The sequence below is a fragment of the Sminthopsis crassicaudata genome, chromosome 4, assembly GCF_048593235.1.
Source record: "Sminthopsis crassicaudata isolate SCR6 chromosome 4, ASM4859323v1, whole genome shotgun sequence".
NCBI classification, from domain to species: Eukaryota; Metazoa; Chordata; class Mammalia; order Dasyuromorphia; family Dasyuridae; genus Sminthopsis; species Sminthopsis crassicaudata.
In genome coordinates this window covers 327,218,198-327,230,517 of record NC_133620.1, presented here as the reverse complement: position 1 = coordinate 327,230,517, position 12,320 = coordinate 327,218,198, and the positions used below count along the sequence as shown (strand labels likewise).

The 12,320-nt window shown below is 31.9% G+C and overlaps 1 protein-coding gene across 4 annotated transcripts in view; it reads left to right on the top strand.

Moving 5' to 3' along the window:
- Nucleotides 1-12,320, top strand: part of ABCA5 (ATP binding cassette subfamily A member 5) — a 116,191-nt gene that overhangs the window by 97,593 nt on the left and 6,278 nt on the right. For all 4 annotated transcript variants that reach the window (XM_074260624.1, XM_074260623.1, XM_074260621.1 and 1 more), the window contains exons 30-36: nt 3,734-3,851; nt 3,938-4,029; nt 8,585-8,763; nt 9,400-9,475; nt 9,570-9,664; nt 11,536-11,655; nt 11,939-12,088. In XM_074260624.1, coding sequence (XP_074116725.1) covers nt 3,734-3,851; nt 3,938-4,029; nt 8,585-8,763; nt 9,400-9,475; nt 9,570-9,664; nt 11,536-11,655; nt 11,939-12,088 — 830 coding nt within the window. The remainder of the gene's footprint in view (nt 1-3,733; nt 3,852-3,937; nt 4,030-8,584; nt 8,764-9,399; nt 9,476-9,569; nt 9,665-11,535; nt 11,656-11,938; nt 12,089-12,320) is intronic.

The following is a 12,320-nucleotide window of genomic DNA, read 5'->3' as shown; positions in this document are numbered from 1 at the left end:
TTAATCTAATGTTGATTTTGAGGAAAGCTGGGGACAACTCAGGCAAGGTACTATCTGCTCTCTTCCATCTTGACTCTGCCTGTCCTGATGACTTATATTTTGGAAAGAAAATGAGTGTATTTTAAATTACAATTTTGAAATGCCCCTTTTGATATTGACAATATTAATTCAATTAGCAGAATTATATGAAGATAGCAGTTTTAAAAGTTGGCATTTACTATAACCATTATGAGTTCACATCATTATCATAGAAGGTTATCTTATTTTAAGGATTACAGTTTTCAAAGCACTTTACACATAATATTTGACAGGAAGTGTAAAAAATATTTCAGGACTTATACTCAGCAGGATATGTGCTGGCAGTTGCCATGGTAAAAATAGGAAGAAAGTGCAACTATCAACAAATATTCCCAAGGACAGACATCAAATACCACCATCGCAGAAGCTACTAAGAACTTTTGAAGACTTACAGAAAAGAGTTGAAAAATTACATCAATATTTTACTGTGCACAATAGGAAACTTGAACCCCATAGCACCCTGCCACCAGTGGGGCAGGTAAGCCAATTTAACTGAAATAGTCAGGCATCCCGAAGAGAGATGGTAGCATGAACCAGGTGGATTAAAATATTGCTATGGCTTAATAGCCTCTTCCCTTGGACCATTGTGGTGATGGACCTAGAATCCTGGGAATTATAAGTATTGTCCAACCTACAGTGTTCATCAAAAAGAACAATACTTATGTTAAGGGACGGTCCAGGCTATTCCTGCCCCACCAACACCAAGCATTGACCAATTATCATACCAGTAATAGATAAATAAAACCAAAAGACCCAGAAATAGCAGTACTTCCTCACATTCTTCCCTACCAATTCAGTTCCAGCCTGGCCTTAATAACCATTACCAGAGGAGCACTTCTTGTAGAGATTCAATCTGTCAGCTATCTTTATGCTATTTCAATAGCTTCTTCTTTAGCAGCTATTGAAGACTTAAAAACAAAGTTCTTGGTATAAAGTCTTTTGTCACTAAAATTCTTCAGTATAAGAAAGAGATCAGAGTTTTTCATTGAAAATTACTTGAAAGAAGCATCATAAGGACCACTATGTCTTTCAATCTAATTAGCAGCTGAAATTTTTTATGCATATGACTACTCTCCTATTTGAATGAGAGTTCCTTAAGAGCAGGAGGCTGTATTTTGTATCTGAAGTTCTTAGTATAGTGTTTTACACATTATAAGCACTTAATAGTGTCTTTTCATTCAAAAAAAAAAACCCAAAACATTTTTGATAGAATAGAATTTGGAAAATAAAAGTTTATCAGAAATTCTTGATTCCATTAAATTGGTAATCAAAAGCAAAAGCCAAATTTTTTAAATTATTAGAAAAAGACAAACAACACAAGGAACAAAAATAATTCAACTTCAATCAAAAGCTTTCAGAGGTTGAGGGTTGAGAAGCAAGAAAATATGAAGACATAGGATGTGGAAAATTTCTTATTTTCTGTTTGGTCATAAGAAGGCCAGCATTACAAAAAACAAAAATGACCAAAAAATTAAAAAAACAGAGAACTTGTACATCATTAACAAGATGAATAACATAGTAGTGACTGAGAGAGATGACTGAAGTTCTAAGTTTTCTCCAAAACAGGAAAGATGCAGGGATGGATAACAGAGTTGATTATTAGCACAAAGGTTTCACAGTGGCACATAATTACTAGCAAAGCAATTTACCAGCTTCTTAGAAATAATTTTGATCTCCTTTTTCTTTTTTAAAATAGTATTTTATTTTTCCAAATACATGTAAATATTATTTTCAACATTCATTTTTGTAAGACTTTGTTCCCCAATTTTTTTTTTCTGCAGTTGAGTATCTTTGGATTTTCTTAAACTTAAATTAAGGTTAAACTGTGTAGAAAAGATTATATATGACAATTTTTTTCCTTAGTTTGCATTTTAAATATATGTTAAACATAGGACCAACGCTGTCCTGTTTGCATCCTTTTATGAACTTCTTTCTGTTTTTTTTTCTATGAGGCTTTTTAAGTGTTTCATTGATGTTATTTTCTTTTAACTTAATCCTCATCTTAAAGATCTCCCTCCCGAGAAACAAGTAGAATCAAACAAAACAAAGTAACACATTTGCCATGTCTGAAACTGTGTCCTATTCTGCCCTTCTAGTCCATCATCTGTCACCCAAGTGGTGGGAAGCATGCTAAATCAGTCTCCTAGAGTCATAATTGATCACTACATTGATCAGAATTCTAATCGTCAGCTGTTTCTCCATGCATTGTTTTCTCCATGCATTGTTTTCATTGTGTAAACTCTATTTCACTCTGCGTCAGATCATACAAAAAGTGTTGTCTTTAAAACACATCACCAAGACAGTAATATTAAGAAAAATTAATAAAAAACATGACATTTTTCAGTTTAACAGAACCCGTGTAGGTGGCTAGCTAGTGGGAAAATCATTACCACCATCCTTTATTCCTTGTTCTTTTCTTCTCTTTATCCCCTTTCTCCACTTTGCCAGGAGCTGCTCATGGCTTCTTGAATACTCACTTGGCTTAGAGCTAGGAAACACCAACTTTATTTTATTTTATTTTATTTTATTTTTCAGTTGTGTGACTATCAGACTTTATCAGTTATCTTATTCTAGCCTTCAAATTCTTCCAGATTCCAGGCATTTGCCTGGTGTTGCCATCTACTCTTATCGCCATCTCCTTAGGACTTTACTACTTTACAATTGAACTTCTTATGATATGTTTCTTTCCCAATTAGATTATGAGCTCTTTGAGAAAGAGGATTCTCTACCCTTTCCTTTTTGCCCCCCAATGCTTAGCATAGAGCTCAGCTCATTAAGTGTGGTGCTTAATAAATACTTTTTCATATTATGATATTCATTTTGTTTCTAACATTAAATTTAGTATCATTTCTTTTAAATGAAACAAAGTATGGTTTGAAAATTAAAGGGAAAATTCTAGTGATTTCCAGTTGCTTTTGGGTTCTAGCTTTTTAAGCCTTTCACACCCTTTTTTCTCCTTGTTTTTCCAGTCTCAAACATTACTCCCCTCTGTCACTCTGCAGTATAGACAAACAAGCTTTCCATCTGTTACTAACAACACTCCATTTTCCAACTCCATCTCTATCTTTTATATTAGCTGTTCTGCATCACTAGAATTCACTCTCTTTATCTTAGCCTTATAGATTTTTTTTTCTTCCTTCAAGAAGAATATGAGATATGAGAATATATGTTCCTGAAACTTTTGTGTTTTTGAATTTCTTTCAAACCAGTTTGTATTTTATTACTCTTTGCTTATTCTCTATAATTACTTATACTTTTGTTGTTTTCCTTTTTAGAATACAGACTATTTGTGAATATGGATTATTTTATTCATTACATTTATATGTCCATTGCCTTGCATAGTGTCTGACATATATTTAGTAAAGACTATATTGATTACATAGGTTTAAATGTAGCAAGCTGTTAGTTTTTCCTTTTCTGTTATAACTTTTTTTGATCCTGTCTTATTGCTTTTTTGTCACAGTTGATTTCTGGCAATATTTCTGGCTGATTATACTCAGAGGGTGTTTCGTCATTGCATATTTGATTTTCCTAGAGATTATGATGTTCTATGATTTCATAAAAATAATAATGAAAGAATTCACATGGTATTCATTCATTATGGTACATAGATAATTCTTAACCCATTCTTATTATAATGTTTTTTTTTTATTAGAAACCAGCTATTTTGGTTAGCAGTTTACATAAAGAATATGATGAGAAGAAAGATTTTCTCCTTACAAGAAAAAGAAAGAAAGTGGCAACTAAACATGTTTCTGTGTGTGTAAAGAAGGGTTGGTATTAAATTTTGTCTCTTAGAAAAATGGCTTCCAATTTTTACTTAATTCATACATGCTAATTTTTAAATTTTTATTTTTAGGAGAGATACTAGGACTATTGGGACCAAATGGTGCAGGGAAAAGCACGCTTATTAATATGCTTGTTGGTGATATTGAACCAACTTCGGGCCAGGTATAGTATAGATTTTGAATTAAATTTTTACTGAAGTATTTTTTATAATGACAAGACTTGGGTTTCTCATTAATTTCAAATCCCATTCCAGTATTGATTTACAGTATAGCAACAAAATTACTATTTTCTTATCAGTGAAAACATTGAGTTCATAATTTTCTTTACAAAATTATTCTGAAAATGGATAATTTTTCCATAAGATTTAGTGAAAGATTTGTTAAAATGTACATATACTTGGGATATAGGTTTTGCTTTTTATTACAGACAAGTTTTGTGTACCTTTGGAAAAGTCAACTTAATTAGTAGAAACAAAAAAAAATTGAAAAGCAATATATGCAAATAGATGGTTTTAAAGTAAAAAGTAAAAAGGTGAGAAATATAATCGTGCAAAGTCATTAGTCTCACTGTCTTCTCCAGTCCTGAAGTCCAGTGGAAGGACAAATGTCAAGATAGTTCATTGGGAATATTTTACTACACACTCATAATAGCAACACTGAATCACTGTATTCTCCTTTTAGTGGCCCACAATTTTAGTTCTTTAAAAACCATGGAATTACTTTTTTTTTTTTAATTTGATTTTATTGATATGTTATTTCTCTAACATAAGAAAAGATAGCTTTCAAAATTCATTTTTAGAAGATTTTTTAGTTCCATTTTTGTTCCTACCTACCTACCTTACTAACTCCTTTCCAAGACAAGCAATCAGATATGGGTACCAATAGATTTTAACACATTTCCATATGAGTCATATTGAGAAAGAAAAATCTGAACAAAAAAAAACAAACAAAAAAAACCAAAACCAAAAAAATATTAACAACTAAAAAGATAAAAATGTATGCTTTGATCTGCATTCAGTCCTCCATAGTTTTTTCTCTGGGTGCAGATGGCATTTTGAATTGTCTTGGATTGCTAAGAAGAGCTAAGTCTATCATAATTGATCTTCACATCATCTTGCTGTTCCTCTTGTAAAATGTTTTCCTGGTTCTGCTCACTTTATTTAGTATCAGTTCATGTAAATCTTTCCAGGCTTTTCTAAAATTAGCCTGGTTTTTATTTCTTATAGAACAATAATATTTAATTATTTCATATACTATAACTTATTCAAACATTCCCCAATTGATGGTTATCCATTCAATTTCCAATTCTTTGCTACCACAAAAAGAACTGCTACAGACATTTTTGCTCATGTGGGTCTTTTTCTCTCTTTTATAATCTCTTTGGGATTCCCTGTAGAACTATCCCTTTAGGCATAGTTCCAAATTGCTCTCCAGATGACTTGATTAGTTCACAACTCTACCAACAATCTATTAGTTTCCCAGTTTTCCCATATTTCCTCCCACCTTTATTATTATGTTTTCCCTGAACCTTTTTCTGAAAATTGTTCATATCGACTATCAGTTGGGGAAAGATTTGTATTACATATCTGATAGCTAGACTCTCCCTTGCTCTCCTAATTTGCTAATAGTATCCACATGTAGATCATGTACCCTTTTCAACCTTATTTTTGTATATAAGGTATGAGATGATGTACCTAGTTTCAGCTTTATTATTTTCTCCTTTTTCCAACAATTTTTGTCAAAAAGTAAGTTCTTATTTGATAAATTTCTTGACGAAACTTTCTGTGTGCCTTTAGCTTTGATTTGCCCAATTCAGATAATAGTGAAGCTTTTGAGATTGCCGGTTTGTTACTTCTCCATCTTTATTTTACATATTCTTTTTTCCCTGTCACTTGTGATTGCTGATTAGGTGAATATCTGCTAGCAACCCAGTGTCTAGATGGGCCATAGGGAGGGGCATTGACAGAATTATCTTGTCCTTAAATGGATCTTTGCTGCCTTGGCTTCTTGTGGAATTCCTTGCTTTGTTGGGATTATCTTCACCTCCCAGTTATCTATCTGAAGACCCACCTATAGATGTCAACCCTCAAGACCCTCCCCTTCCTTTTGCTAATTGCAAGCTCTCTGGGAACTTTACCTGCTTTATAATTTTATGTTATTCTTAACTCCTCTCTTGTTAAGGAGGGGGAGGTTCATTAGGCACTTTGCCCATTTTAGGGAAGCAAGCTATTTTAGGAACTTTGCCTTACATATTCAATATGATCATAAAGCTTTTCGCCCCTTGACCCAAAGATGACCTGAGCCTCTGAATTCTTTACAGATTCTGTACATCCCAGACTTCTTGAACATTATCAGTTGTTTCAGAAATTTTTGAAACAAAATTCTATCCAACTCTGGTTTTATTCATATGAATGCATGAAAAAATATTCTATTAAAGATCCATTTTAAAAAATTTACACAATTATGCTTCATTTCATAGGATAGTAATATTTTGCCTTTTGTGGGTATTCATATTCCAGTCTCTCTTTTATTTTATAATACTTGTTGCTTAATTTTGTGTGTAATCCTGGCTTTGATTTCTTGGTATTTGATTTCTTTTTCATTGATTGTGTGTGGCATTTTTTCTTTCTCTTGGTAGGCTTTGAATTTTGGCTATAGCAGTTGAGGATTTCAGTTGCTGACTTGTTTTTTTCTCTCTTTTAATTGTTTTAAGAAATTTTTTAAAGTAATTTCTTGAAATATAAAATATTTTTTATTTGATCATGGCTTTCAGGGAGTTTGATTATTCAAACTATTTCTCATTCTGTTCTGTCACAAGGATTGTTTTTTTTTTTTTTAAATTAATATGCCTCAAGTTTTCAAGTTTTTTGTTGTTTCCATTTTATTTTACTATTTTTTTCAAGAGGCAAAGATTTTATGATAATAACAGTGAGCTAAATTCATAGGTTTTTGTTTGTTTGTTTTTTGTTTTTTTAGCAAGGAAAGGGGTTTTAGAAATCAACAAGGGACCTAAGATACCATTAAGGCATGGCAAGTTCTTAATGAACTCTTGACTCCATAAAATGGGCTAATCCTAAAAAGGATTTAGATGTTAGCTATTACAGTACCTAGCCAAGTGGACTAGTCCCAAAAAGGAGTTAGCCTTATTTCTTGTATCATTGAATTATTATATTGTTTGCTTCATTTTGTCTTTCAAAGAGTCTACTACTTGAATAACATTTACTAGTTTATATTGTTTCTGTTTTTAAAATAATTTTATTAAGAATGTGATAGTTATTAACAAATAACAACAAGAAAAAAAGGATTGCATAGGAAATTTTGAATCTACCTTGTGTCTCTTGTTTTTTAAAAAATATGCATTATTTTTAATATTGCAGTACTAATGAGTTTCATGTTTCTTCTACCCACTGAATTTCTTTTTGCTCTCTTCTGTATGTTTTTATGTGTCTGATGCCTGATAATTAAATAAAAATATACTAGTGAGGGTAGTTTTAGAAGTATAAACCCACAGAGTACCTTAAACCTGAACTAACCCAAACCTCATGGGATTTCTATCTGTGAGTATATGGTTGGGGAGGTGGCCTCAGAGGAATACTATATTTATATGTACATGTTGTTTATTGTGATAGAATGTCAGATCCTTTGAGGGCATTGTCTGTTGCATTTTGCATTGTATCCCTAGTAACTAGCAAAGCACCTAGAATAAAATAGGTGCACAGTAATTTGATTTTATTGGCTGTGACATAGAAAAAAGGGAAGGCCATTAGAAATGGTAGCAAGGAATGAGGTATTTTCAAGATGGAAAATTTTCATGAGCCAAAAAAAAAAAAAAAGAAAATGTATTTGATGCTTAAAATATGCAAAAGCCCTGTGTGAACAAACCAGAAAAAATTTATCAGTCCTTGCCCTCAAGGACCTTTAATTCTGGGAGGAAAAAAAGTAAGAGGAAGAAATTTAGGATGAAGAGGCAGATATGTTGTTGTTTTGTTTTGTTTTGTTTTGTTTCCTTAAACAAAGGAAAGAGAATTCCAGAAGGAAAGATTAGATTGGGAGGGTAAGGGACAGATAGAGATTAAGGTGGGTACAAGTAAAACTTAGACATATTCTTCTAAAACCATGGGAAAAGTTGGCAGGTAAGAAGCTAGGTGATGGAAAATAAAGGCTTTTTTTTTTTTTTTTTTGCCTAGTCAGAAGATTCCTCTAAATCACAGCTAGAGTTAGAAATTTCCCTACAATGAAGTCAGTATTCAGTACCAGTAACAAACAGCTTTCAGAATACATTGGCTCCAGTTAGTACATTGATGTGAAGGTACCTCTGCTTATGGTTATTTCCATGTGCAGCCTTCCAAATTCATTGTAGTGATGGTGACAATAGGGCCAAAGTATTAGAGAATTAGAAACATATTAAAATAAACCTTCAGAAGAAGTTCCTTGGGTAGAACCTTGCAAGTTGGTTGCAATGATTGAAAGGTGATATCTTTTATGGAGGTTGAAAAAGTCCTAAAATAAAGATTTTGCTAATGACTGTGTAGAATCATCTTGTGTGTCATGGTTGCTGACCTTTGGTTTAGATATTATTGTTTATAATAGTCTTTAGCCAAAAGTCATATAATTCTGATTAGTTTACTTAGATGATGATCAAAAATTCAATAAAACAATTCTTTTTAAAGTATGTAGTCCATCAATATTTAGTAAAAAATGAATTTATATTTAAATAGGTACTTCTAGGAGATTATTCCTCTGATCTGGCTGCTAAAGATGATGATTCTGTTAAGTACATAGGATATTGTCCTCAAACAAATCCACTTTGGCCAGATATTACATTGCAAGAACACTTTGAAATATATGGAGCTGTGAAAGGAATGAACCGAAGTGATGTGAAAGAAGTCATAAAAAGGTAACAATTTTCTTTGGAATCGATCTTTTCATTTCTATACTTATTTAAACTGAATATTGGGGAAGTAAGGAAAAGATAGAAGCCAGGTGGGTGTGGGTACAAGAAGAACTTAGACATATATGTGTGTATGTATATATATACATATATATATATATTAATTATAGCTTTTTATTTATAAGATATATGCATGGGTAATTTTTCAGCATTGACAATTGCAAAACCTTTTGTTACAACTTTTCCTCTTCTTCCCTCCACCCTTTCCCCCAGATGTCAGGTTGACCAATACATATTAAATATGTTAAAGTATAAGTTAAATACAATATATGTATGCATAGATATATTTTTATACAAGGACATGGGATTTTTCTTGTGGAGATCATTAACAAAGTGTTAACTTTTAAAAAAGACATCCTATGCTTCTGCTTTTTGTAAGTTTCTTTATATTTTAAAGGTTATCATTTTTAATTATGAAACCATATTCTTAGCAGAATGAGAAACTATGATGGTTTTGTTCTTATTTATGAATAATGATCACCAATTAATTTCCTTTCTAAAATGATCAACATTTATAAAAATAATTAGCTTTTATATGGATACTTATATTAAAAGGTATTACTCTCTGTTGCCCATTTTCAGAATCACAAATGCACTTGATTTAAAAGAACATCTTCAGAAGACTACAAAGAAATTGCCTGCTGGAATAAAACGAAAGGTTTAGAAAATTAATATTTGCATGCTACTTTGTATTATTGTGATGGAATCTCCGGGAATCTCATACTTAGCTATTTTTATTTTGTTATTTCTAGTTGTGTTTTGCACTAAGCATGCTTGGAACTCCCCAGATTACTTTGTTAGATGAACCATCTACTGGTATGGATCCTAAAGCCAAGCAGCATATGTGGTAAGTATACCACAAGAAAATCAAAGAACATTAAATTATATTTCTGGGTTCAGAGAGACCTCAGAATATTGGTATTTTGGATCAATGACACAGGTGTCCTAAAAGAATTTGGAGATTTAGATAATCTCCAAGTCAAGAGGCAAAGTTTTATGTAATTGTAATGGCAATTAAAACGGGCTAAATTCCAAAAGAGGAAGATAGCAAAAAGCAAGAACCAAACAGGTAGATTTATAAGGAAAACTGTTAGAGAGGGAATTGGGAGTGCAAAAAAAAAAAAAAAGAACAAAGCAGGATAAATTACATCAAGGGATTGGGAGTCACATGATTGGTAATAAGTTTGGTCATGGGGGCTAACAATGACCCCATTTCCTCTCTCATAAAGCTAAGAAGTGTTCATTATTTGGGTCTAGGTGAAAGATAGTGGCCAAGACCTTTGTGTGACAAGCCAGACATCACTGAAGGATAGCTTAGTGGATCCAATTCCCTCCCTTTCACACGCATTCTCCAAGGTTGTGTCAGATCATTCCCAATAGCTACATTCTAGAAGTTTCTTGAAAAGTACTGGGGTCTCTACTACTGTGGCTTTTTAATTACATTATTCCCAAGGCCAAGTAGCCTGGAGGTTATTATTCCATTACTCCTAAGGACTGTAATGCATCAATATTCTAACTAAAGCCTTTAAAATATCAAAATTATTTGACTAAGAGAGTTGTATTCTTATCTTTGAATTGTACATAAGGTCTCAGTTAAAAAGAGTGATGGATGGGGAAATAGGACATCTGAATTCCAGTGCCTAGTCTGCTAACTGGCTATGTTTTTGAAGAGTATTTTTCCTCATCTCTTTGAATCCTGATTTCCACATCGGTAAAACAAAGATGTTAGACTAGTTGTCCTTTAAGACCCTTCCCAGCTCTAATATTCTGTGATGGTATAGGAAGAAGATACTGAAACCCTAATTTTGATTTAGTAAGCTGAAAAGTCCTTTTAAATGCAATAAGAGTTGTCATTTTTCTTAAAATATGAAGTTATATAAAATTATTAAATGTATAATTTAGAAAAAGAGATATAGTTCAAAAACACTATAATTCACTATTTCTAAGCATTTATCATTTTTAAAATACATATTTAAATGTATACTTTACATGTATGTGTAATAGTTCTTAATTCTTCAATTTGTGTAAAACTAGTAGTCTTTCAAGAAATTTGGAATTTTAAATAGTTAACTAAACTCTTGTCTTCTATTTTTTCATATGTAAAAATACAGACCCTGGAATAGATAATCTTACTTTCCTTTTACCTGAATGATAATACTAATGATAACTAGTGTTTTTAAAAAACTTAAATGTTTTCAGAGCACTTTGCAAATATTATTTTATTTACCCTCACAACACTTCTGGAAGGGAGGTGCTATTATTATATTAAGTGACTTTCATTGGGTTCCACAGCCAGTAGGTATGTTAATGACAGATTTGAACTCAGGTCTTCCTGCACCTAGATCCCGTGCTTTTGCCAGTGTGCTACCTAGCTGCCTATTTTATTTAATTTTAATATTTGTCATTTTTAAAATATCACTTCAAAATTGCCATTTTAACTTAGATACAATAAAAATGTGAGCCCTTTCCTTATCCTTTTAAAATTTTGGAATATGTTTTAAAATTTTGGAACATTACAGGAATAAACATGGAAATATGAATCAAACAACTGAAATTTCATGTGATGAAATAGTGACTATAATATTTGACAAATTATTACTAGTCAAATATTTAATTAAGCCTTAAAAAGCTTTAGTAATTACAGCAAAACCTATTGTATCTCTAATTAAACATAGAAATGTAAAATTACAAATGCCCCTTCCCTTGAATTTCTTATAGGAGAGCAATTCGTGCTGCATTTAAAAACAAAAGGCGAGCAGCCATTTTGACTACACATTATATGGAAGAAGCTGAGGCGGTTTGTGATAGAGTGGCTATTTTGGTATCTGGACAGTTAAGGTAGGGGCTTATAGTCAACATAATATCTCAATCAAAGGCATGTAACAAATATACTTCTATCTGTATGCTTTTTTTTCTCCCCTTAATTTAGAATGTAATCCTAAAGTAAGAATCAATTTGAGAATATAATTCGTATGATAAGTGTGGTATATAAATTTTTGGCCATGGTTTGGGTAACTTTTTAAAAATAGTGTTTGAGGATTTAAATATGACACCTTCTGTTAAAATGTATCATTTTTTTACGAGGCTTAAGGGTTGTTTTTCTCCCCCAAAACTGCTGCAGATGTATTGGCACTGTACAACACCTAAAGAGTAAATTTGGCAGAGGCTACTTCTTGGAAATTAAATTGAAGGACTGGATGGAAAATCTGGAAGTGGAACAGCTTCAAAGACAAATTCACTATATTTTTCCAAATGCAATTCGTCAGGAAAGGTAAAAATTAAAAACTTAAGCAGTATTTCTTTTTTTTTTTTTAAATTAAAGCTTTTTATTTGCAAAACATATATATGGGTAATCTTTTCAACATTGACCCTTGTAAAACTTTTGTTCCAAATTTTCCCCTCCTTCCCCCCACCCTCTCCCTTAGCTGGCAGGTAGTCCAATACATGTTAAATATGTTAAAATACATGTTAAATCCAATATATGTATACATATTTATACAATT